The 26943-nt window shown below is 34.1% G+C and overlaps 1 protein-coding gene across 2 annotated transcripts in view; it reads left to right on the plus strand.

Annotated features, from left to right (window-relative positions):
- Positions 1–1331: 1331 nt before the first annotated feature.
- Positions 1332–26943, plus strand: part of LOC139857274 (cytochrome P450 CYP72A219-like) — a 55791-nt gene continuing 30179 nt past the window's right edge. For both annotated transcript variants that reach the window (XM_071846007.1, XM_071846008.1), the window contains exon 1: positions 1332–1749. In XM_071846007.1, the coding sequence (XP_071702108.1) occupies positions 1470–1749 (280 nt within the window). In that variant the 5' untranslated portion in view covers positions 1332–1469. The remainder of the gene's footprint in view (positions 1750–26943) is intronic.

A 26943-nucleotide genomic window follows, 5' to 3' on the forward strand; every position in this document is an offset into this window, starting at 1 on the left:
AAATAAAAATACCGGAGTCTAATCACAACGAGAACAAAAGCTGGCAAGATGAAGAACTAGCTTATTAATTATTAGTGATTTATTAATTTATTAAGTTTAAGATAAGGCCTAACACACTTTACAGTTATACATAAATACAAAAGTTTTAAGGTTTTTTCTGTTCGGGTTACTCGGGAGGGCAAGTAATCCAACCTCATACTCTATTGTACGCAGCCAATGAGGATTACTCCTTGGTTATTTTCAAACCTTTCCTGACCATCACAAGATTCGAGCTTGAGACCTCTTGTAAGGATGTCAGGACCCTAACTACTGGGCTACCTTGTGATGTTTATAATTTCTAGGGGTTTTTCTCTTTGGGTTACCCAGGAGGGCAAGTAACCCAACCCCATACTCTACTGTCTGCGATCCATCATGATTACTCCATTGCCATTTCCAATCATTCGGTGACCACCCAAAAATTCGAACATGATTCGGTTAAAGTTCTAAGATTTTTTCAAGTTCAGGTTATACATAAATAGTTGAGAAACTAAGATTTTGATGTTATGTATGCTAGTATATAGATTTACTCAATAAGTGTAGTTTGCATGTTGAGTACAACCAAGGAAAAAAAACTAAGTGTAGTTTCCTTTGCTCTTTTTCTTATTGCCGTTATTTTCGTTATGTTGTAGTGTTATCGTTATGTTGAAGTAGTGAACTCTCGTTTTGGAATTTTTTATAGTTGGGCTCGAGTGTTTCGGTGTTTTGTATGTTTCAGGACTTATTTTTTGATAAAGTTTCCCTCATGGTTAACCTAAGCAAAAAAAGCTTGTATTCCACATTAAGAAATACTAAAAAAGGAAAACAAATGAATAAAAGTTGATGAAGGTTTAAAAAAGAAAGTGACGTTATTTAAAAAAATTATATCGCGTCGGCATGATGTTGGCATGACATGTTGAACATGGCCGTCTCAACAATTTAGAAGGCACTTGACGAAAATAAAAATGGACCATTATACATGTTAAATTTTGTTAATTCAGATTAAAATATTATATTAAATTTGAACAATACGAAAGAAATTTTTCAAGACAGCCGTATCAAATTGTTTTATAATCAAATATTTATTAGACAATTTTTTATTTAATTTACTTAACTATTCGGCAATTGTTTATTATCAAATAAAAATTCAAAATTTTCGACCATTCTAAATTTTTAGGGCTTGAGCGGTTGCTCATATTACTCATATCCAAAGACGCCTCTGATGTTGAAAAGTCAAAAAATATAAAATATTCATGCCGGCCTATTTGTTTGTGTAATACAACAGATAGCAACAATATATAAAACAATAGAAAAGAGGTAAAACTTAACTACTCTTCTCAAACCTATGAGACTTCAAATGAAAAATATCCATATATAATAATATAAAGCCCATCTTTCCATTCTTGATCAAAAGCTCAAAACACCAAAAAGTAGCCAACCTATTATCGCATCTCATGATGGAGCTAAGTCTAAGCTGGACCATAATATGTGGTGTATGGATGGTTGTGATGATCTATGCATTGAAGTTATTGGATTGGGTTTGGTTGAAACCAAAGAAGATAGAAAAGTGTCTAAGAGATCAAGGACTAAAGGGAACTACTTACAGGTTGTTATATGGAGATGTAAAGGATATGGTGAAAATGATAACGGAATCAAACGTTATACCAATAAATTTGACAGATGATATCGTGCCACGTGTTTTATCGTTCGCTCATGTTATGGTTACTACTCATGGTATGTACGTTTGATCCCATCTTATATTTTTTTGGAAACGTCCACTGACAAAGTAATTGTGTGAGTAACGGGTGGTTATTATCTTATCCTATACTAAAAGTCATGAGCTTTTGTGACAAGGCAAAAATTTGGTCAAAAAACGTTATTGACCAAAACTTGCATCCAAAATCTTCAAAAAAAAAACCCCTCAGCTATAAACAGTTTACAAAAACTACCCCAAACTCCAGTGGTGTAAACTGTCAATTTTCTAAATTAAAATACAAACTCCACCCAACCCCTTCAACAGTCCGTATCTTCCTCCTCGAGCAGAATTAAATTTCACCGACCATACCGTTAAACTCGAAATAATTTTGCGAACAAAACAAAACTAGGTACGTTCGAAACGGACACTTTTTAAAAATGCTAAACACAACGACAACCCGTATCTTCCCGCTCGCCGCGAATTAAATTTTTCCGACAGCAGCGTCTTACTCGAAATAATTTTATGAACAAAAAGATAAAAAGTACGTTCGAAACGGACACTTTTTAAAAAAACGCTAAACGCAACGACAACATGTATCTTTCTGCTCGCCGCGAGTTAAATTTTTCCCCAGCACCGTTAGACTCGAAATAATTTTCTCAACAAAACGAAATAACTACGTTCAAACCGGACCAAGAGCTCCCGCCGCATCGTGCGGGCCGGACCCGAACTAATATATATGAATTATACAATTAATAATAAATAACACAAAAAGAAGAAACAAGTTATACCTCTTTATGAAGACCCCATATTTGGTAGAGAATAATTTAATTATCAAAATTTGATGGAGATAAATCTACGATTAAGAATACGGCTAACTCTAAAATTGATCCACACTAATACACTAATAGGATGCTAGTATAAACAACAGTAATAAAATTAATCATCCATTGATTAATTAATGAAACTTAAATACTCAGTACCTAGTACCTAATATTGCTATGATTGTAAGATGTATAAAATTAAAATTATTTTGTTTTTATCGGTATTGTATCGGTTTGTTTCTCTCGCCAACGATCAGAAAAAAAAAAAAAAAAAAAAAAAAAAAAAAAAAAAAAATCCATATTCACCTTTATGGGTTTTTAGTTGTTGACTATATCCCTTGACCAGGATTTGATAAATATTTATTTAGGTTCCGATGTTCATTCAAAGTGAGGGTTTTATCATACATACATACATACATACATACATACATACATACATACATACATACAAGGGCGGATCTTAGAATAACTCAAAGAGGGTACCCGTCCCACCTGGATTTAACGGATAAAAAAAATTTACACTACATTTTTATTTTTTTTACTAAAATAAGGTTTTTATTAGTGTTTACCCCCGCTGAAAATGAAAAATTTATTAAATCTTTGCATCCGCCCCATCTGTCTTTTCCGCCACTACGTACATACACACACACACACACTCACACACACACTCACACACACACACACACACACACACACACACACACATATATATATATATATATATATATATATATATAGTCAAAACTTCAAACAAACAAAAAAAAAAGACGAAACTGCGAGAACCATTAAATTACAAGGACTTTTACATGTGAATATGTTAAATTACATATAAATGTTGATGAATAATAAGATTTTTTTGGTAAAGAATTTTCCCGATGAATATTATTAAAAAATAATAAAGAATTAGTTACAAGTGAAGCACAATGGCAACAGGAAAGCCCTGAAGCCCTCAAAAAACAACCAACGACAACAAGCGACAACACCCACGCAAACCTAACGACCTAAAACACAGCCGAAAGATTTACAAAACATGAAGTTTCCAAGTATCTCTAATTCCAGCCACAGTAGGAGACTGTTTGAACAGAATCGTAATAAGCTTTAACCGAACATTGGAAACAATAGCATCGAACACCTGTTTTTCCGTCCTAAACACCTTTTTGAAAATCCTGCAATTTCGGTCTTGCCACAAACCATAAATTGTTGCGGCTAAACACAACTTAAACACCAAAATATGAGCCAGGTTACGAGATGCCAACGGAGAAATATGATCCACTATCACATGCCAGTCATTACTACGAACATTCAGCAAAGCCATCTGTTGCATCATGTTCCAGACCGAAGCAGAGAATGGGCAAATAAAAGATAAATGTGAATCCGAGTCCGGGCACCCCTTACAAAAAGCACATAACGGGTTTGATCCATCTCTAACATCCCATGGTTTCAATTTGTCCTGCGTTTTTAATCTCTCACCCATAACAAGCCATAATAAAAATGAGTGTTTAGGGATACCTTGCGAAAATCACACCACATCATACCACGACACCTTTGAAATGTCCCGTTCTTATTGATTAAAAACGTTCCATATTAATTGATTTCGTTGCGAGGTTTTGACCTCTATATGAGACGTTTTTCAAAGACTGCATTCATTTTTAAAACAAACCATAACCTTTATTTCATAAATAAAGGTTTAAAAAGCTTTACGTAGATTATCAAATAATGATAATCTAAAATATCCTGTTTACACACGACCATTACATAATGGTTTACAATACAAATATGATACATCGAAATCAGTTTCTTGAATGCAGTTTTTACACAATATCATACAAACATGGACTCCAAATCTTGTCCTTATTTTAGTATGCAACAGCGGAAGCTCTTAGTATTCGCCTGAGAATAAACATGCTTTAAACGTCAACAAAAATGTTGGTGAGTTATAGGTTTAACCTATATATATCAAATCGTAACAATAGACCACAAGATTTCATATTTCAATACACATCCCATACATAGAGATAAAAATCATTCATATGGTGAACACCTGGTAACCGACATTAACAAGATGTATATATATAAGAATATCCCCATCATTCCGGGACACCCTTCGGATATGATATAAATTTCGAAGTACTAAAGCATCCGGTACTTTAGATGGGGTTTGTTAGGCCCAATAGATCTATCTTTAGGATTCGCGTCAATTAGGGTGTCTGTTCCCTAATTCTTAGATTACCAGACTTAATAAAAAGGGGCATATTCGATTTCGATAATTCAACCATAGAATGTAGTTTCACGTACTTGTGTCTATTTTGTAAATCATTTATAAAACCTGCATGTATTCTCATCCCAAAAATATTAGATTTTAAAAGTGGGACTATAACTCACTTTCACAGATTTTTACTTCGTCGGGAAGTAAGACTTGGCCACTGGTTGATTCACGAACCTATAACAATATATACATATATATCAAAGTATGTTCAAAATATATTTACAACACTTTTAATATATTTTGATGTTTTAAGTTTATTAAGTCAGCTGTCCTTGTTAGTAACCTACAACTAGTTGTCCACAGTTAGATATACAGAAATAAATCGATAAATATTATCTTGAATCAATCCACGACCCAGTGTATACGTATCTCAGTATTGATCACAACTCAAACTATACATATTTTGGAATCAACCTCAACCCTGTATAGCTAACTCCAACATTCACATATAGAGTGTCTATGGTTGTTCCGAAATATATATAGATGTGTCGACATGATAGGTCGAAACATTGTATACGTGTCTATGGTATCTCAAGATTACATAATATACAATACAAGTTGATTAAGTTATGGTTGGAATAGATTTGTTACCAATTTTCACGTAGCTAAAATGAGAAAAATTATCCAATCTTGTTTTACCCATAACTTCTTCATTTTAAATCCGTTTTGAGTGAATCAAATTGCTATGGTTTCATATTGAACTCTATTTTATGAATCTAAACAGAAAAAGTATAGGTTTATAGTCGGAAAAATAAGTTACAAGTCGTTTTTGTAAAGGTAGTCATTTCAGTCGAAAGAACGATGTCTAGATGACCATTTTAGAAAACATACTTCCACTTTGAGTTTAACCATAATTTTTGGATATAGTTTCATGTTCATAATAAAAATCATTTTCTCAGAATAACAACTTTTAAATCAAAGTTTATCATAGTTTTTAATTAACTAACCCAAAACAGCCCGCGGTGTTACTAGGACGGCGTAAATCCGGTTTTACGGTGTTTTTCGTGTTTCCATGTTTTAAATCATTAAGTTAGCATATCATATAGATATAGAACATGTGTTTAGTTAATTTTAAAAGTCAAGTTAGAAGGATTAACTTTTGTTTGCGAACAAGTTTAGAATTAACTAAACTATGTTCTAGTGATTACGAGTTTAAACCTTCGAATAAGATAGTTTTATATATATGAATCGAATGATGCTATGAACATCATTACTACCTCAAGTTTAGTAGGTAAACCTACTGGAAGTGACAAGAAATGATCTAGCTTCAAAGGATCTTGGATGGCTTGAAAGTTCTTGAAGTAGGATCATGACACAAAAACAAGTTCAAGTAAGATTTTTACTCGAATTAAGATAGTTTATAGTTATAGAAATTGAATCAAAGTTTGAATATGAATATTATCTTGAATAAGAAAGATAACCTACTGTATATAACAAAGGTTTCTTGATCTTAGATGATTACTTGGAATGGATTAGAAAGCTTGGAAGTAAATTAGTAAACTTGAAGGGATTTTTGAAGTGTTCTTGAAGTGTTCTTCCTATGATGATTATAGCTTGATTCTTGAAGTGATTTTTGATGAAGATGATAATTAACTACTGGAAAAATACGTTCATAATAGTGTGTGTGTGTTGAGAGAGAATTAGAAGTGAAATGGAGTGAATGATGAGTGGTAATTGGTGAGTGGTGAGTGGGGTTAAAAGGAGTTCTAGTTAGTTGACTAGCTCATGGTAGAAGTTAAAATTGATTAGTCATACATGACATAATCAAGAGTGGAATCCCATGCTAGTTCCTATTGGTATATACCCATAGTAAGTACGTTTTGAAGCTGTGTATAATACGGGTAAGAATACGACTAGAATTCTTGATGAAAGAAAAGAATGGGAAAGTAACTGTAACCATTTTCGTTAAGTATGAGTGTTTTGATATATGTCTTGAAGTCTTCCAAAAGTATTTTAATACATCTAAATACACTACATGTATATACATTTTAACTGAGTCGTTAAGTCATCGTTAGTCGTTACATGTAAGTGTTGTTTTGAAACGTTTAAGTTAACGATCTCAATTAATGTTGTTAACCCATTGTTTATTATATCTAATGAGATGTTAAATTATTATATTATCATGATATTATGATATATTAATATATCTTAATATGATATATATACATTTAAATGTCGTTACAACGATAATCGTTACATATATGTCTCGTTTCGAAATCCTTAAGTTAGTAGTCTTGTTTATATGTATATAACTCATTGTTAATATACTTATGGAGATACTTACTTATCATAATCTCATGTTAACCATATGTATATCCATATATATATCGTCATGTCATTTTTACAAGTTTTAACGTTCGTGAATCGCCGGTCAACTTGGGTGGTCAATTGTCTATATGAAACATATTTCAATTAATCAAGTCTTAACAAGTTTGATTGCTTAACATGTTGGAAACATTTAATCATGTAATTATCAATCTCAATTAATATATATAAACATGGAAAAGTTCGGGTCACTACAGTACCTACCCGTTAAATAAATTTCGTCCCGAAATTTTAAGCTGTTGAAGGTGTTGACGAATCTTCTGGAAATAGATGCGAGTATTTCTTCTTCATCTGATCTTCACGCTCCCAGGTGAACTCGGGTCCTCTACGAGCATTCCATCGAACCTTAACAATTGGTATCTTGTTTTGTTTAAGTCTTTTAACCTCACGATCCATTATTTCGACGGGTTCTTCGATGAATTGAAGTTTTTCGTTGATTTGGATTTCATCTAACGGAATAGTGAGATCTTCTTTAGCAAAACATTTCTTCAAATTCGAGACGTGGAAAGTGTTATGTACAGCCGCGAGTTGTTGAGGTAACTCAAGTCGGTAAGCTACTGGTCCAACACGATCAATAATCTTGAATGGTCCAATATACCTTGGATTTAATTTCCCTCGTTTACCAAATCGAACAACGCCTTTCCAAGGTGCAACTTTAAGCATGACCATCTCTCCAATTTCAAATTCTATATCTTTTCTTTTAATGTCAGCGTAGCTCTTTTGTCGACTTTGGGCGGTTTTCAACCGTTGTTGAATTTGGATGATCTTCTCGGTAGTTTCTTGTATAATCTCTGGACCCGTAATCTGTCTATCCCCCACTTCACTCCAACAAATCGGAGACCTGCACTTTCTACCATAAAGTGCTTCAAACGGCGCCATCTCAATGCTTGAATGGTAGCTGTTGTTGTAGGAAAATTCTGCTAACGGTAGATGTCGATCCCAACTGTTTCCGAAATCAATAACACATGCTCGTAGCATGTCTTCAAGCGTTTGTATCATCCTTTCGTTCTGCCCATCAGTTTGTGGATGATAGGCAGTACTCATGTCTAGACGAGTTCCTAATGCTTGCTGTAATGTTTGCCAGAATCTTGAAATAAATCTGCCATCCCTATCAGAGATAATAGAGATTGGTATTCCATGTCTGGAGACGACTTCCTTCAAATACAGTCGTGCTAACTTCTCCATCTTGTCATCTTCTCTTATTGGTAGGAAGTGTGCTGATTTGGTGAGACGATCAACTATTACCCAAATAGTATCAAAACCACTTGCAGTCCTTGGCAATTTAGTGATGAAATCCATGGTAATGTTTTCCCATTTCCATTCCGGGATTTCGGGTTGTTGAAGTAGACCTGATGGTTTCTGATGCTCAGCTTTGACCTTAGAACACGTCAAACATTCTCCTACGTATTTAGCAACATCGGCTTTCATACCCGGCCACCAAAAATGTTTCTTGAGATCCTTGTACATCTTCCCCGTTCCAGGATGTATTGAGTATCTGGTTTTATGAGCTTCTCTAAGTACCATTTCTCTCATATCTCCAAATTTTGGTACTCAAATCCTTTCAGCCCTATACCGGGTTCCGTCTTCCCGAATATTAAGATGCTTCTCCGATCCTTTGGGTATTTCATCCTTTAAATTTCCCTCTTTTAAAACTCCTTGTTGTGCCTCCTTTATTTGAGTAGTAATGTTATTATGAATCATTATATTCATAGATTTTACTCGAATGAGTTCTCTGTCCTTCCTGCTCAAGGCATCGGCTACCACATTTGCCTTCTCCGGGTGGTAACGAATCTCAAAGTCGTAATCATTCAATAATTCAATCCACCTACGCTGCCTCATATTCAGTTGTTTCTGATTAAATATGTGTTGAAGACTTTTGTGGTCGGTATATATAATACTTTTGACCCCATATAAGTAGTGCCTCCAAGTCTTTAATGAAAAAACAACCGCGCCTAATTCCAAATCATGCGTCGTATAATTTTGTTCGTGAATCTTCAATTGTCTAGACGCATAAGCAATCACCTTTGTTCGTTGCATTAATACACAACCGAGACCTTGCTTTGATGCATCACAATAAATCACAAAATCATCATTCCCTTCAGGCAATGACAATATAGGTGCCGTAGTTAGCTTTTTCTTCAATAACTGAAACGCTTTCTCTTGTTCATCATTCCATTCAAATTTCTTCCCTTTATGCGTTAATGCAGTCATGGGTTTTGCTATTCTGGAAAAGTCTTGGATGAACCTTTTGTAGTAACCAGCTAGTCCTAAAAACTGGCGTATGTGTTTCGGAGTTTTCGGGGTTTCCCACTTTTCAACAGTTTCTATCTTTGCCGGATCCACCTTAATACCTTATTTGTTCACTATGTGACCGAGGAATTGAACTTCTTCCAACCAGAATGCACACTTTGAAAACTTAGCGTACAATTCTTCCTTCCTCAATACTTCTAACACCTTTCTCAAATGTTCACCGTGTTCTTGGTCATTCTTTGAGTAAATAAGTATGTCATCAATGAAAACAATGACAAACTTGTCAAGGTATGGTCCACACACTCGGTTCATAAGGTCCATGAACACAGCTGGTGCATTAGTTAAACCAAACGGCATGACCATAAACTCGTAATGACCGTAACGTGTTCTGAAAGCAGTCTTTGGAATATCATCTTCTTTCACCCGCATTTGATGATACCCGAAACGTAAGTCAATCTTTGAATAAATAGACGAGCCTTGTAGTTGATCAAATAAGTCGTCGATTCTCGGTAGTGGGTAGCGGTTCTTGATGGTAAGTTTGTTCAACTCTCGGTAGTCGATACACAACCTGAATGTACCATCTTTCTTCTTGACAAACAAAACAGGAGCTCCCCACGGTGATGTGCTTGGTCGAATGAAACCACGCTCTAAAAGTTCTTGTAATTGGCTTTGCAGTTCTTTCATCTCACTGGGTGCGAGTCTGTAAGGAGCATGAGCTATTGGTGCAGCTCCTGGTACAAGATCTATTTGAAATTCAACGGATCGATGTGGGGGTAATCCCGGTAATTCTTTCGGAAATACATCGGGAAATTCTTTTGCAATGGGAACATCATTGATGCTCTTTTCTTCAGTTTGTACTTTTTCGACGTGTGCTAGAACAGCATAGCAACCTTTTCTTATTAGTTTTTGTGCCTTCAAATTACTAATAAGATGTAGCTTCGTGTTGCCCTTTTCTCCCTACACCATTAAGGGTTTTCCTTTTTCTCGTATAATGCGAATTGCATTTTTGTAACAAACGATCTCTGCTTTCACTTCTTTCAACCAGTCCATACCGATTATCACATCAAAACTCCCTAACTCTACAGGTATCAAATCAATCTTAAATGTTTCGCTAACCAGTTTAATTTCTCGATTCCGACATATATTATCTGCTGAAATTAATTTACCATTTGCTAATTCGAGTAAAAATTTACTATCCAAAGGCGTGAATGGACAACTTAATTTAGCACAAAAATCTCTACTCATATAGCTTCTATCCGCACCCGAATCAAATAAAACGTAAGCAGATTTATTGTCAATAAGAAACGTACCCGAAACAAGCTCCGGGTCTTCCTGTGCCTCTGCCGCATTAATATTGAAAACTCTTCCGCGGCCTTGTCCATTCGTGTTCTCCTGGTTCGGGCAATTTCTAATAATGTGGCCCGGTTTTCCACATTTATAACAAACTACATTGGCATAACTTGCTCCGACACTACTTGCTCCGCCATTACTCGTTCCGACTCCATTTGTTCCTTTCGTTCTATTAACCCCTGGTCCGTAGACCTCACACTTCGCCGCGCTATGACCATTTCTTTTACACTTGTTGCAAAATTTGGTGCAGAACCCCGAGTGATACTTTTCACACCTTTGGCATAGCTGCTTCTGATTGTTGTTGTTGTTGCGGTTATTATTGTTGTTGGGATGATTGTTGTAGTTGCTGTTGTTGTTGTTGTTGTTGTTGGGCCGTATGTTGTAGTTGCGATTGATGTTGCGATTGTTGGGATAATTGTTGCGATTATTGTTGTAATTGCTGTTGTTGTTGTATTGGTGATTCTTATCACCGTTTTCCTCCCACTTTCTTTTGACTTGCTTCACATTGGCCTCTTCAGCAGTCTGTTCTTTAACTCTTTCTTCAATCTGGTTCACTAGTTTGTGAGCCATTCTACATGCCTGTTGTATGGAGGCGGGCTCGTGTGAACTTATATCTTCTTGGATTCTTTCCGGTAATCCTTTCACAAACGCGTCGATCTTCTCTTCCTCATCTTCGAATGCTCCCGGACACAATAGGCACAATTCTGTGAATCGTCTTTCGTACGTGGTAATATCAAATCCTTGGGTTCGTAACCCTCTAAGTTCTGTCTTGAGCTTATTGACCTCGGTTCTGGGACGGTACTTCTCGTTCATCAAGTGCTTGAATACTGACCACGGTAGTGCGTACGCATCGTCTTGTCCCACCTGCTCTAGATAGGTATTCCACCATGTTAACGCAGAACCTGTGAAGGTATGCGTAGCGTACTTCACTTTGTCCTCTTCAGTACACTTACTTATGGCAAACACCGATTCGACCTTCTCGGTCCACTGTTTCAATCCGATCGGTCCTTCGGTTCCATCAAATTCCAAAGGTTTGCACGCAATGAATTCTTTGTAGGTGCATCCTACACAATTTCCTGTACTGCTAGATCCAAGGTTATTGTTGGTATGTAGTGCAGCCTGTACTGCGGCTATGTTTGAAGCTAGAAAAGTACGAAATTCCTCTTCATTCATATTCACGGTGTGTCGAGTAGTCGGTGCCATTTCCTTCAAAATAGTCAAATAGTACAAGTTAATCATACAGAATATTAAGAGTAGTTAATAGTATTTCGTAGCATAATATGAACTCATTTATAAAAGCTTTTTCTTCATATTAGCATTTTATAAGTTTAAATTCGGGTAGTACCTACCCGTTAAGTTCATACTTAGTAGCTAATATACAATTCAACTACTACAATTCTATATGAAAAATTGATTATAATAATATTTCGCGTTCAAACTTTTACACAATATTTTACAAACTTACAATACCGCTTATTTTAGATATAGCATGAAATATAGCACACAATAAATTTGATACAAGATGGTTGTGAAGATAATTCTAGCTAGTACACAAGTCGTTCAGCAAAGGCAATAAAGACACGTAATTCATACGTCCAGAAACAAGTCATGCATTCTGGTTTTACTAGGATTACTTCCCATCCTTGGTCTTGTGGAACATAACCGTTATGGCCGTTGATAAGACAGCGTGTTGTAACGTCGTCAAAGGGACGAGGGTTAGGTAATGTCTAACAGTCCCGTAACAATCTAAAAACCTCATTTCTTACCCCAATTACCGACTCCGTCACTGATAATGCTAAAAACGAACATATATTTCATAGCATTATTTCTCAAGAAAGACAAGCTTTTAGTTGCAATTGTTCTATTTACAAGTGATATTCGTTTAAATAATAAAAGGTGAAGAAAAAAGACAGATTCGACGAATTGAAGACGCAAACGACCAAAAAGCTCAAAAGTACAAAAGACAATCAAAAAGGTTCCAATTATTGATAAGAAACGTCTCGAAATTACAAGAGTACAAGATTCAAAACGCAAAGTACAAGATATTAAATTGTACGCAAGGACATTCGAAAATCCGGAACCGGGACCAGAGTCAACTCTTAACGCTCGACGCAACGGACTAAAAATTACAAGTTAACTATGTATATAAATATAATATAATATATAATTAATTATATTAATTATATATATATTATATTTATAAATAAAAACCGTCGGCAGAGAAAGACTCCAAGGGACTGAGCTGTAATTTCATTCTCCGCGACTCGCGGAGTTTGAAGGCAAAAATGCCGCGAGTCGCGGAGCCCCAAAAGTCGACTTTTCCTATAAAAGCAACCGAATTCTGATCGCAAAATATAATCTTTTTCTTCTTCTCTCATATATACGTAAAATATATATATATAATTTATATTTTAATTTTAATTTTAATTATAATTCTAATAATAAGGGTATGTTAGCGAATGTTGTAAGGGTGTAAGTCGAAATTTTGTCCGTGTAACGCTACGCTATTTTTAATCATTGTAAGTTATGTTCAACTTTTTACATTAATGTCTCGTAGCTAAGTTATTATTATGCTTATTTAAAACGAAGTAATCATGATGTTGGGCTAATTACTAAAATTGGGTAATTGGGCTTTGTACCATAATTGGGGTTTGGACAAAAGAACGACACTTGTGGAAATTAGACTATGGGCTATTAATGGGATTTATATTTGTTTAACTAAATGATAGTTTGTTAATGTTAATATAAAGATTTACAATTGGGCGTCCCTATAAATTACCATATACACTCGATCGGACACGATGGGCGGGGTATTTATATGTACGAATAATCGTTCATTTAACCGGACACGGAAATGGATTAATAGTTAATAAACTTGTTGAAACAGGGGTGAATTACATTCAAGGGTAATTGGTGTAATTGTTAACAAAGTAGTAAAACCTTGGTTTACACGCAGTCGATAACCTGGTGTATTCATTAAACAAAGTATTAAAACCTTGTTACAATTCGAATCCCCAATTAGTTGGAATATTTAACTTCGGGTATAAGGATAATTTGACGAGGACACTCGCATTTTATATTTATGACTGATGGACTGTTATGGACAAAAACCAGACGGACATATTAAATAATCCAGGACAAAGGACAATTAACCCATGAGCATAAAACTAAAATCAACACGTCAACACATCATGATTACGGAAGTTTAAATAAGCATAATTCTTTTATTTCATATTTAATTTCCTTTATTTTATATTTAATTGCACTTCTAATTATCGCATTTTTATTGTTATTTTATTTAATTGCATTTTTAATTATCGTATTTTTTAATTATCGCAAGTTTATTTTATCGCACTTTTATTATTCGCAATTTCATTATCGTTATTTACTTTATGCTTTAATTTAAGTCTTGTATTTATTTTTAATATTTTACATTTGGTTTTAACTGCGACTAAAGTTTTAAAATCGACAAACCGGTCATTAAACGGTAAAACCCCCCCTTTATAATAATAATATTACTTATATATATATATTTGTATTTTTATATAGCGTTAAGCTTTGTTTAAAGATTTCCCTGTGGAACGAACCGGACTTACTAAAAACTACACTACTTTACGATTAGGTACACTGCCTATAAGTGTTGTAGCAAGGTTTAAGTATATCCATTCTATAAATAAATAAATATCTTGTGTAAAAATGTATCGTATTTAATAGTATTTCTTGCAAAAATTTAATACTATTTTGTATACACCCCCTACGACATCAAGTATTTTTGGCGCCGCTGCCGGGGACACTCTTAAACGCCGGAAGCGCAACGCTAATATAAAAAAAGAAAATTTTTTTTTTACTTTTATTAAAATTCGTTTTTATAAAAATACGTTTTAAATATTTGAAAATATAAAAAGAAAAATTTATATATTTTTAAAATTTTGTTAAATATTTAAGTTTTAGAAAGTTTCTTTATTTTTATTTTATAAGTTTTATTTAAGTATTTTTAAAACATAAAATCAAAAACCGAAAAAAAAAAAATATATATAATTCTAGTTTTACGATTTTTATTTATAAAATTATAAAATATTTCTATTTTAGTTTTTAGATATAAGTTTTTATTATATAAATACTTTGATTAAAACAGAAAACTAAAAACAGAAATTAAAAAAAAAAAAAAACGCGTAATTTTTAAACTGTTTCAGATCTGAAATTCTGAACCCCGCGACTCGCGGGGTTTGCTGCATCAATTATCGCGACTCGCGGAGTAAACCTGACACACGAACAGGAAGCCCTAATCCTGCATTTATTACGGATTATTATTAATTATTATTATTATTAACCCTAATTATTATTATTATTATTAAGTTTATTTTTAATTTAAGTTTTATTTAATTTATATTTAGTTTAATTAGTTTAATTAAATTATAAAATTAGTAGTTTTAATAAATAAATAATATAAAAATTATATTTTTATAAAAATTGTACTTTTTACAACTTTTTGTATATTTTTATATTTTGTCCCTTTTTAATCGTTGTAGCGTAATATTTGTATTTTTTCGCTCATATTTAATTTTAAACTTAGTCTTTGCCAAAGTCATTTTTACTCCTAGATTTTTAGGCTTTGCCGTAGAATTCCTTAAGTGCTTTTTCTTTAGACTAAGATTTAGGTACTTTAGAATTTTGCGACGCCTTTTTAAGTTTTAGTTTCTTTTTAAGTTATTTCCATTTGGGATATAGTTTTTCCTGTAAGCTTTAATATTTTTAGACACTTTTTACTATGTATCAATTATCATTCCAATTAGTAATATCAATTTGCGATTATAATTTTAAGTTAGTTGTAGTAATAAGGTTAGGTTAGTCAAGTATTTTTAAGTTTTATAAGTTTCTTTTATTTTTTCGTCACCTTTTATTTTTCAACCATTTTTCTTTTTCGACCTTTTTCGACGAACTCTTTTTCTTTCTTATTTCTCGCTATTCTAGTTTTTTGGACATAGATTTTTATTCTACTTCTTATCTAAATTTCTTAAAATTACGAAAATTTATTTTAAGTAGTTAAATTGATAGACATCAAATTTTTCTGGTTCGTAGTAATAGTTGGATTTGTACGTGGACCGGGTTATTGGAGCCAAACAGTCCTCAATTATATTGAGACCAAACGAATCCTGCCCCTCTGCTGCATCTTTTGGCTATTCGAAACGTGGGCAAAATCAGAAAAGTCTATTGATTGGATAACTTATTATAATTTTTCTTTCCTTTTAAAAACTAATAGGATATTCAGTGAATGCACCGAGCAAGACGTTCACCACCTTTTGTACGTTCACCACCTGTAACTAGATCAAGACATTTAGCAAATATAACCGCCGTTGATTTTTCTTTAGAATCGTCATCCAGTCGACCAAGTACTTCAGTTCAAATTTCAGATAATCCATTTTTTGAACCCGACCTCACAATTGAGAATCCGGAAAATATTCAGGAACGGTTCGTAGATCCTGAACCATTAAACTTTCCTCCGGAGCCACCAATCATTCAAACAAAGATTGTTGAGGAACGAACCATTAAATCAGAATCATCTAGTGATACCGATTCAACAAATTCAATTATGGAGAATCTGGAACCTTTAAGTATGGAAGACCGAATGAGAGCTAAACGCACTGGCCAAGGTCACGCAATTACTCATCCAGACATTAATGCACCAGATTATGAAATCAAAGGACAAATTCTACACATGGTGACTAATCAATGCCAATTTAGTGGTGCGCCGAAGGAAGATCCAAATGAACATCTACGTACCTTTAATAGGATCTGCACACTATTTAAAATCCGAGAAGTGGAGGATGAACAGATATATCTCATGTTATTTCCCTGGACTTTAAAGGGAGAAGCCAAAGATTGGTTGGAATCGTTACCTGAAGGGGCGATCGATACATGGGATGTTTTAGTTGACAAATTTCTTAAACAATTCTTTCCTGCATCTAAAGCCGTAAGACTTCAAGCAGAAATTGTTACGTTCACACAAAAACCAAATGAAACTCTATATGAGGCGTGGACTAGATATGGAAAGTTGTTAAGAGGATGTCCGCAACATGGTTTAGACACCTGTCAAATAGTACAAATATTCTACCAAGGATGCGACATCACTACAAGGAAAGACATAGATATAGCAGCTGGTGGTTCTATTATGAAGAAAACCGAAACTGATGCTTACAAAATTATTGATAACACTGCTTCCCACTCACATGAGTGGCACCAAGAAAAAGATATCATTAGATCATCTAAAGCAGCTAGAGCCGATTCTAGCCATGACTTAGATTCCATTTCCGCAAAGATAGATGCTGTGGAGAGACGAATAGAAAAGATGACTAAAGATATTCACTCAATACGAATTAGTTGTGAGCAGTGTGGAGGACCACATTTGACAAAAGATTGTCTCAGTATTGAATTAACAATGGAACAAAGAGAGAATATTTCATACATAAACCAAAGGCCTGAAAATAATTATCAGAATAATTATCAACCGCCAAGACCGATTTACAATCAAAACCAGAATTATAACAGAAATATTCCATACAACAACCAACAAGGTCCTAGCAATCAACAAGTATCCAATAATACTTATAATCAGCAAAGACCTAATTTTCAAAACAAACCACCACAACAAACCGATGATAAAAAACCGAATTTAGAAGATATGATGACGAAGCTAGTTGAAACTCAAACACAGTTTTTCACATCTCAGAAACAAACCAATGAATAAAATGCTCAAGCATTTAGAAATCAACAAGCTTCTATTCAAAATCTAGAACAAGAAGTAAGTAACCTAGCAAGGTTAATAGGTGAAAGAAAACCGGGAAGTCTACCTAGTGATACAAATTCTAACCCCCGGAATGAAACAGCTAAAGCCATTACCACAAGAAGTGGTACAACACTTAAACCACCTGAAATACCTGTAACTTCTGATGAAGCCATTCCTACTCCACAAGAACCACAACCTGATCAAGATAAGGAAAAAGAACCGGTAGTTGAAAAGGTTAATGAAGATAACACAGTTAAGGATAAACCTTATGTTAAACCATATCAACCACCACTTCCTTACCCGAGTAAAATGAAGAAAGAGAAACTTGAAGCCGAGCAATCCAAATTCTTGGATATGTTTAAACAGATAAATGTAAATCTTCCTTTCATTGATGTGATTTCAGGAATGCCTAGATATGCTAAATTCTTGAAAGATCTAATCTCAAATAGAAAGAAAATGGAAGAACTCTCGGCTGTTACTATGAATGCTAATTGTTCAGCAGTGCTGTTGAATAAGATACCAGAAAAATTATCTGATCCAGGAAGTTTCACAATTCCATGTTTTCTGGGTAGTCTTAGTTCAATAGAAGCATTGGCAGACTTAGGTGCTAGTATAAATCTAATGCCGTATTCACTATACACTAAACTAGACCTTGGAGAATTGAAACTAACCAGAATAAGCATACAACTAGCCGATAGATCAATAAAATATCCTAGAGGGATAATGGAGAACATGCTAGTTAAAGTTGGTACTTTAGTATTTCCAGTAGATTTTGTTGTTTTGGACATGGAAGAAGATTCTCAAGTTCCTCTCATATTAGGAAGACCATTCTTAAACACGGCTAAAGCAATGATAGACGTGTTCGGTAAGAAATTGACCCTAAGTATAGAGGATGAGAGTGTTACCTTTTCAGTTGATAGAGCAATGCAACAACCACAATCTGCAGATGATACATGTTATTATATTCAAACTATAGATGCACATGCAGAATTATTAGAAGAATTTCCAAAATTACAAGGAACAGGAGAATGTTCTTTAGGAGAAGGTAATGAACCAATTGATGAAGCTGAAATGTTAGCTACACTTATAGCTAATGGATATGAACCAACAACAGAAGAAATTCAAATGCTAAAAGAAGAAGACAGATATCGATACAAATCATCGATAGAAGAACCTCCGAAATTAGAGTTAAAGCCACTTCCAAACCATTTGGAATACGCTTATTTACATGGTGAATCTGAATTACCTGTAATAATATCGTCTTCTCTTACTGAAAATGAGAAATCACAACTCATTTCTGTGTTGAAAGCTCATAAACCAGCCATTGCATGGAAGATTCATGATATTAAAGGAATAAGTCCTTCGTATTGCACACATAAAATCCTTATGGAAGAAGGTCATAAAACGTATGTGCAACGCCAACGAAGACTAAATCCTAATATGCAAGATGTAGTTAAGAAAGAGATTATTAAACTGCTAGATGCAGGTTTAATTTATCCAATCTCTGATAGTCCATGGGTAAGCCCAGTTCAATGCGTGCCTAAGAAGGGTGGCATGACTGTCATTACAAATGAGAAAAATGAGCTTATTCCTACTAGGACTGTAACAGGATGGCGTGTATGTATTGATTATAGAAAATTAAATGACGCCACCAGAAAAGATCACTTTCCCTTACCTTTCATAGATCAAATGTTGGAAAGATTACCCGGAAATAGTTACTATTGTTTTCTAGATGGATTTTCCGGATATTTTCAAATTCCAATAGTACCCGAAGATCAAGAGAAAACCACATTCACGTGCCCTTATGGTACTTTTGCTTACAAACACATGCCATTTGGACTTTGCAACGCCCCTGCAACCTTTCAAAGGTGTATGATGGCGATTTTTCACGACATGATAGAAGAATGCATGGAAGTATTCATGGATGACTTTTCAGTCTTCGGTGATACATTTGAATCATGTCTAGTTAATCTGGAACGAATGCTAATTAGATGTGAAAAATCAAATCTAGTACTTAATTGGGAGAAATGCCATTTCATGGTTAAAGAAGGCATCGTTCTTGGACATAAAATTTCAAAAGAAGGAATTGAAGTGGATAGAGCTAAAGTAGATGTAATTGCTAAACTTCCACATCCCACCAATGTTAGAGGAGTTAGGAGTTTTCTAGGGCATGCCGGTTTTTACCGACGTTTCATAAAAGATTTTTCTAAAATTGCCACTCCTATGAATAAACTCCTAGAAAAGGATGCGCCATTCATCTTTTCAGATGAGTGTATCAAATCTTTTAATATTCTTAAAGAGAAACTCACTAATGCGCCGATCATGATAACACCAAATTGGAATCTACCATTTGAACTAATGTGCGATGCAAGTGATTTTGCAATGGGAGCCGTTTTAGGACAAAGGATTGAAAAATGATTTCAACCTATATATTATGCTTGTAAGACGTTACAAGGAGCACAAACGAACTATACAACTACTGAAAAAGAACTCCTTGCTATTGTCTTTGCTTTTGACAAATTTCGATCATATCTCGTTCTAGCAAAAACGATGGTCTATACCGACCATTCTGCTCTTAGATACCTATTTTCAAAACAAGATGCTAAACCAAGATTAATCCGTTGGATCTTACTCTTACAAGAGTTTGATATTGAAATCCGAGATAAAAGAGGAGCAGAAAATCTCGCCGCTGATCATCTTTCTCGTCTTGAAAATCCTGAATTAGAAGTTCTAAATGAATCGGCCATACAAGACAATTTTCCTGATGAATATCTATTGAAGATAGATTATAAAGAAATCCCATGGTTTGCAGACTATGCAAACTACTTAGTTTGTGGATTCCTTGAAAAAGGATTATCGTACCAAAGACGAAAGAAATTCTTCAGTGATATAAAACACTATTTCTGGGAAGATCCACATCTGTTTAAAAGTTGTCCCGATGGAATAATACGCCGATGTGTATTTGGAGATGAAGCTAGTAAAATATTAAACCATTGTCACACAGGACCAACAGGAGGGCATTATGGGCCTCAACTAACAGCAAGAAAAGTTTATGAAGCTGGATTCTATTGGCCTACAATTTACAAAGACGCACACCTTCTTTGCAAATCCTGTGATGCATGTCAAAGGGCCGGAAAAATAAGTCAACGTGATGAAATGCCACAAAATATCATCCAAGTATGTGAAGTATTTGACATTTGGGGTATTGACTTTATGGGTCCATTTCCAAAATCTCATAATAATCTATATATACTCGTAGCCATTGATTATGTATCTAAATGGGCGGAAGCACAAGCTCTCCCAACTAACGATGCACGAGTTGTAGTCAATTTTTTAAAACGTCTTTTTGCAAGGTTTGGAACACCGAAAGCTTTAATAAGTGATCGGGGTACTCATTTCTGTAATAAACAACTTGAGAAAGTTCTTAAAAGATATGGAGTAACTCATAAAATCTCCACCGCATATCATCCACAAACAAGTGGACAAGTTGAAAATACTAACCGAGCTTTAAAACGTATTCTAGAGAAAACCGTAGGATCAAATCCGAAGGAATGGTCCATTAAATTGGAGGATGCACTCTGGGCTTTTAGAACAGCCTACAAAACTCCAATTGGAACCACACCTTTTAGACTTGTTTATGGAAAAGCATGTCATCTTCCAGTAGAAATTGAACACAAAGCATTTTGGGCTTTGAAGACATGTAATCTTGATTTACATGAAGCCGGACGTCTACGATTAAGTCAACTAAACGAATTAGAAGAATTAAGACATGAAGCATACGATAATTCGTTAATCTATAAAGAAAGAACGAAGAAATGGCATGATAAAAGAATCAGAAGTTCAAAAGAATTTAAAGAAGGAGACAGAGTTCTTCTTTTCAATTCACGATTCAAGCTATTTCCTGGAAAATTGAAATCAAGATGGTCTGGACCATTCATAGTCAAAAGAGTTTTCCCATACGGAACGATAGAATTAATAAATTCAAATGGGATTGAATTTAAAGTTAATGGTCACAGACTTAAACATTACATACATGGTCCGATGGAAGTCGACAACGAAGTTAATCACAATTTCGATACCACAGCTAACTAAGTGTGGGGAGAATCAAGTCTTTAAAGGATAATATGTATTTCTGTTAGAGTTAGATTGTCTGTTTTCATGTAGTTCTCGAAAATGGAACCCGAATGGTCTTTCCCTAGCAGACCTTAAAGAACTAGTCTTCTCCCCCCATTCTGAATTTTTATTTTTTTTTAGGTTTTTACAAAATGATGACTGCCTGTGAACTAAACCATGGTCTAATGCTACACGCTTTGATCACTAAAAGAAATAATGACATACTACCGAGTGAATTAGTATCAGTAATCAGAGAAAGAATGGACGGAGTTAGAAAAGAATCCAGATGCGAAGATAATAAGTTTCAATTTGGTAAAGGAAACTCAAAATCCGCAGCAAAAAGAAGAGCACGACACCTAGAAAGATGTCACAAATGCGGAAAATGGTCACATGGAGGTAAATGTTCAAATAATCAAACCTATTCAAATACCGAATTTGTTACTTTATGCAGAGACGGACCGTTCATATGTTTAGAAGAAAAGACACTGAATGCTCGAGGTTACGCCTATGTAGCCATGGAAAACTAATTAAACCGACTATCTTATGAATGGGATAGATCATATAACTAAGAAATGTATTTCACAGGTATGTCTGTACAGTTTTTATTTTTATTTTTAACCTTTTGATAATAAACGCTAATTTGTTCGCTAAAAAGTATTAAATTGGTATTGAATAAAATTAGGTTTGGCGACCGAAATTATTGATATCATTCAAAAATTTATTACATCACTGCGAAATTTAACGTTTATTCTTAAGGTATAAATATCTTTAATCAATCAACACAAAATATTTCAAAAATTCGTCATGAGTTAAATTAGGTCTTGGAACCGAAATTACTTTACCGAAAAGAGGGGCGCATATTTTTGATAATATTTGATTGATTAAAGTGGGATAAAAAGACAAAAAGATTTTTAATTTTATTTTTACCATGTTTTTAAAATTAATATTTAAATCTTAAATTAATATTGTAAACTTTGTAAAAACAATATATTTAAAATTGTAAATATTTGAAAAATTAATATAAGTTTGGTGTGAATTTATAATATGAATTTTTAAATTAAGTTTGGTGTGAATTTTTAAAATATAAAATTTTAATTTTATGAATTTTAAATTTTAAGTTTAGTGTGAATTTTTATTATTAATTTTGAATTTTATATTTAAGTTGTGTGAATTTAAAAACAAAAATTTACTTTATCTCATTAAGTTAAGAATATGATTTTTAAAATTCGTCGTAAGTTGAAGACTAGGTCTTTGAACCGAAATTGCTTTACCTGAGGGAGGGACGAGAACTTTTATTATCATTATTTTTAATCTTATTGAATTAAAGTATGCCAAAAACATTAAAAAACCAAAAATCTTAGCTTTTAAAACAATCGCTACAAAAAGACAAATTTTAAAATTTTGTCGAGGGACGGACTAGGACATCAATTCGAAACGACCTCGTCCTAAATAACAAGGGAAACAAAATTTTAAAATTAATTACTTAATTGTTTTAATAAGTTAAAGTTTATAAAAAAAAAATAAAAAATTACCAAACTCTGCGAGTCGCGGAGTTTGGAGGGTTAATCCCCGCGACTCGCGGGAGGACCGGATTACAGAAAAAAAATAAGAGCTGAACCAGCTCATTCCACACAAAACCCAAAGAAAAAACTGCGAACATACTGCCGCAAAAACACGAAAAACACCCCCAAAAATCACAATTTTTAACCGTTAATCACCAAATTTTTTACTAAAATTATGTTGAGAAGGATGCTATCTAGGAATTACTCAAGAAAAACGGTAAATTTCTACACCTAAACACAATTTAATCCGAAATTAGTGTTCTTGAGCCATTTTTTTTCCTAATTTGATTTGATGCTTTTTAGTGTAATTATGCTTAAATTGTTTATGTATTATGCTTGTATAACCTAGATTGATGCTGTTTAACATGATTAGAAGCCTTAAACTTCAAATTTTGAGTAATATAGGGTTTGTGTTCTTGATCAAATTTGGGGCTTTTTGATATAAACAGGTTATGGCCGATTTTTGTCATGAATTGTTGCTAAAATAAGTAGTGTAACATGTTTAAGTAGTTAAATGATCCAAACTTTGAGCCTAAATATGATTTTGAGAATTAAAGTGGACTTTTTCAAGTCTAAAATTCATGAACTTGATTTTTGAAAGATAATGCCATTTGAGACTTGTTTAATTGCTAGTAATGATTATTTTGACATGTTATTTGAGTTAAATGCTTATGAACTTGGCAAACATTTTCGTATATGCTTATTTGAAAAAGTGTAGATTTGATGAAAATGTGAAAATGAGCTTAAGTTTGATATAAATTGATCATGTCATTGTAATTATTTTGATTGATGATTTTGCTGACACTAATGCATATTTGGATGCACAAAAATTGTGTTTGATGTGTTTTGCAGACTGAAAGGGGTGAATCTTCATCCCAAGCCCGCAATGCTCCTGCTGAGAATATGGAACAACAGGAGGTGGATAACTACTACAAGCAGGATATACCTCATCCAGTCATGACCTTTTCTGATATGCACTTGGAAGAGTTGCACCCGAACCTGAGATTTGACAGACTTTGGATAGATTATCCAAAATATCAAATGGGTTTGCATACTCTTCATTCTAAGGTTGTTGAGGTACCGAGGGTCATAGAATGGGGACCCTTAGAAGCTGTAGAATTGACCGGGCCAATTAGGGAATTACTTGTACAGAGGTATGGTAATTCTTCTTTTAATGACTGGGTACATTTATTCACCATGCGTAGACCTGTATATAAAGTATGGTGTGAAGAATTGTTATGTAGTATAGAGTTGAATGATCGGGTAGCTAGTTTAACCGATCGTTCTTTTATTAGATTTTTGTTAGGCGGTTCGATGCGCCACATGTCTTTACTGGACATGGCTCAGGCTTTACGTATATATACGCCTGAGGAGTTAGCGTCTGCCGATTGTAGAGGATTGATACTAAACGGTAGAAAGATAGATGAAAATTTTGATACACACGGTGTGTGGAGTCAAATGACAAGCCATCACCGTTTCAAAGGGGGAAATTACTCTTATTTGGATATAGATAGAGCCGAATTAAGAGTGATTCATAGGTTTTTAGCCAATTCGATTACACAAAGGGGTAAGAACAAGGAAAAAGTAAATGAACAGGATTTGTTTTACCATATGTGTATTCGAGACCTACAAAGCGCTGTAAGTATACCATATTGTGTGGGTTATTATTTATCAGCTATGGTTCGGGGGATGCGACCGCATAGCATAATAGGAGGTGGTATTTTTATTACTTTGATTGGTGAATATCTCGGTGTGGATATAAGTCGGGGGGGATTATTAGTAGAAGAACTGGAACCCCGCGATACTATAGGTTTAAATGTATACCATGGTGCGAAAGTTTAGAAGAACTGTATACCATGGAACCCCGCAGTACAATACCATGGTAGACATCCACAGGTGGAGAGAAACCAACAGCAAGGTAATGTAGGAGGGGGGAATGAGATGCAAGAAATGAAAAGGTTTATAGCTTCTCAGGAATACGAAAATGCTAGACAGAGAGCATTTGAAGATTGGCAAGTTCATCAGAACCAAATCATAGCTCATTGCCAACATATAGGTAGAAACTATATTCCTACACCGAAACCCATCTTCCCTCCCTGGTCTATAGAGATGCAGCCACCGTATCCTATGTATGACCCTGCCGAAGCATTCTATAGCACCTATGGTTATGCCTGGAACCCCTATTGGTACCAGTATCATCCCTAGTATACTTATTTTTTTCTTTTTGTAATTTGTAATTATTGATACGTTTAATACTTTTGTTAATATTGTAATCATTTTTATAATTATCTAACTTTTATTCTTAGATTTTAATAATTTTTGAATGTGGGGTAATATACCAAACTTCAAAAATATGTATATATGTTTGCAGTTTATCTTATGTACACAACAGGGTAAAACAACGCATTTTCAAAGACTGGCATTAAGTTCAGCAAAAGCAACTAATTTTGACGACAAGATGCAAAATATATGTGAAATAACAACAAGACGGAATGAACAAATGATGTGCACCATTTATCATTCAGCAAACAAACGCCAATATATTTGGAAAATTTGGTAAAAATTTAATCATTTTCACACAAATCACCCTCAATAATTTAAATTGTTACTGATTTCTTGCAAATGAGGGCATTGCAAGATCTTAAGTGTGGGAAGGGGTTAAATTCTTTCGGATTTTAAAAATTTTTACTTTATACACTTGGTTACCATTAAAAATACTAGTAAAGCAGTAGTTGTATTAGAATCTAGTGCTCTCTGATAATAAAGAACAGCCCTGGTCTTATATACTGACTACCCAATTCTAGTAAAATTTTTCAAAATTTTCAATTAAATGAACTAAAAATCATGTTTATACATATTTATGAACGATAAAACTAGGTTTTAACACCGAAATTATTGTTACCTCAAAAAGGACATAAATTAAGAAACAAACCAAAATGTTAAAATTCATTTAAAATGGAATAGAGGACGATAAAAAGGAAAATAAAAGCCAAGTGTGGGAAAATTTACCAAGTTATCTTAAACATATGTCACATATATCTGTAACAAATAACTGAAAATACTTTTCCTTTGGACTAAACTAAACTGTTTTACCCGATGAAAGAAAAGAAGAGATGGATCTACACGATGAATCAATTCCATCATTAAAAGGAAGTAAAAGTCTTCCGAAAAAGACACGCGCTTCTTGATTTAGGTCATGAAGTTGTCGTCCAGACCAGCTGTAGGTTGACGAAAAATCTAGAAAAGTCATCACTAAAATCAGCAGGAAATCCACGGACCTCAGCATCAAACAGGGTCGCCAAGTGGTCAGATTTATCCTAACCATGAGAAGGATTTATCTCGTACAATGGGGGGGGGGGCACCGTTCAAATTAGCTTGCTAAGACTAATGAATCAGATCCCCAGAAAGGATAATCTCCTTAAAGATCAAAAATCAGCTTTTAAGCCTGATATTACTCAATCCTTGAGATTGACCTTAAAGATTGAGAATTACAAACTCATGGAATTCAATGATATCTAAACTCGAGCTTGAACGAGAAAATATTTTGATCAAAATTACAAACCAATTTGTTTTCTGAAAACCCTATTTTCAATGCGTTCATTACCATTGAACGTAAAATCCTAGGAATTCACCTGGAATTCATTAGGTCACCTGAACTAAATCGGGTGTCAACCGTAAGAACGGTGGTTGCATAGTGGTCAAAGACAGGACCTTGTGCCATACCGAAAAATCATAAGGGTGAACTTTACTATTGCACCTAC

Source organism: Rutidosis leptorrhynchoides, chromosome 7 (assembly GCF_046630445.1).
Source record: "Rutidosis leptorrhynchoides isolate AG116_Rl617_1_P2 chromosome 7, CSIRO_AGI_Rlap_v1, whole genome shotgun sequence".
NCBI classification, from domain to species: domain Eukaryota; kingdom Viridiplantae; phylum Streptophyta; class Magnoliopsida; order Asterales; family Asteraceae; genus Rutidosis; species Rutidosis leptorrhynchoides.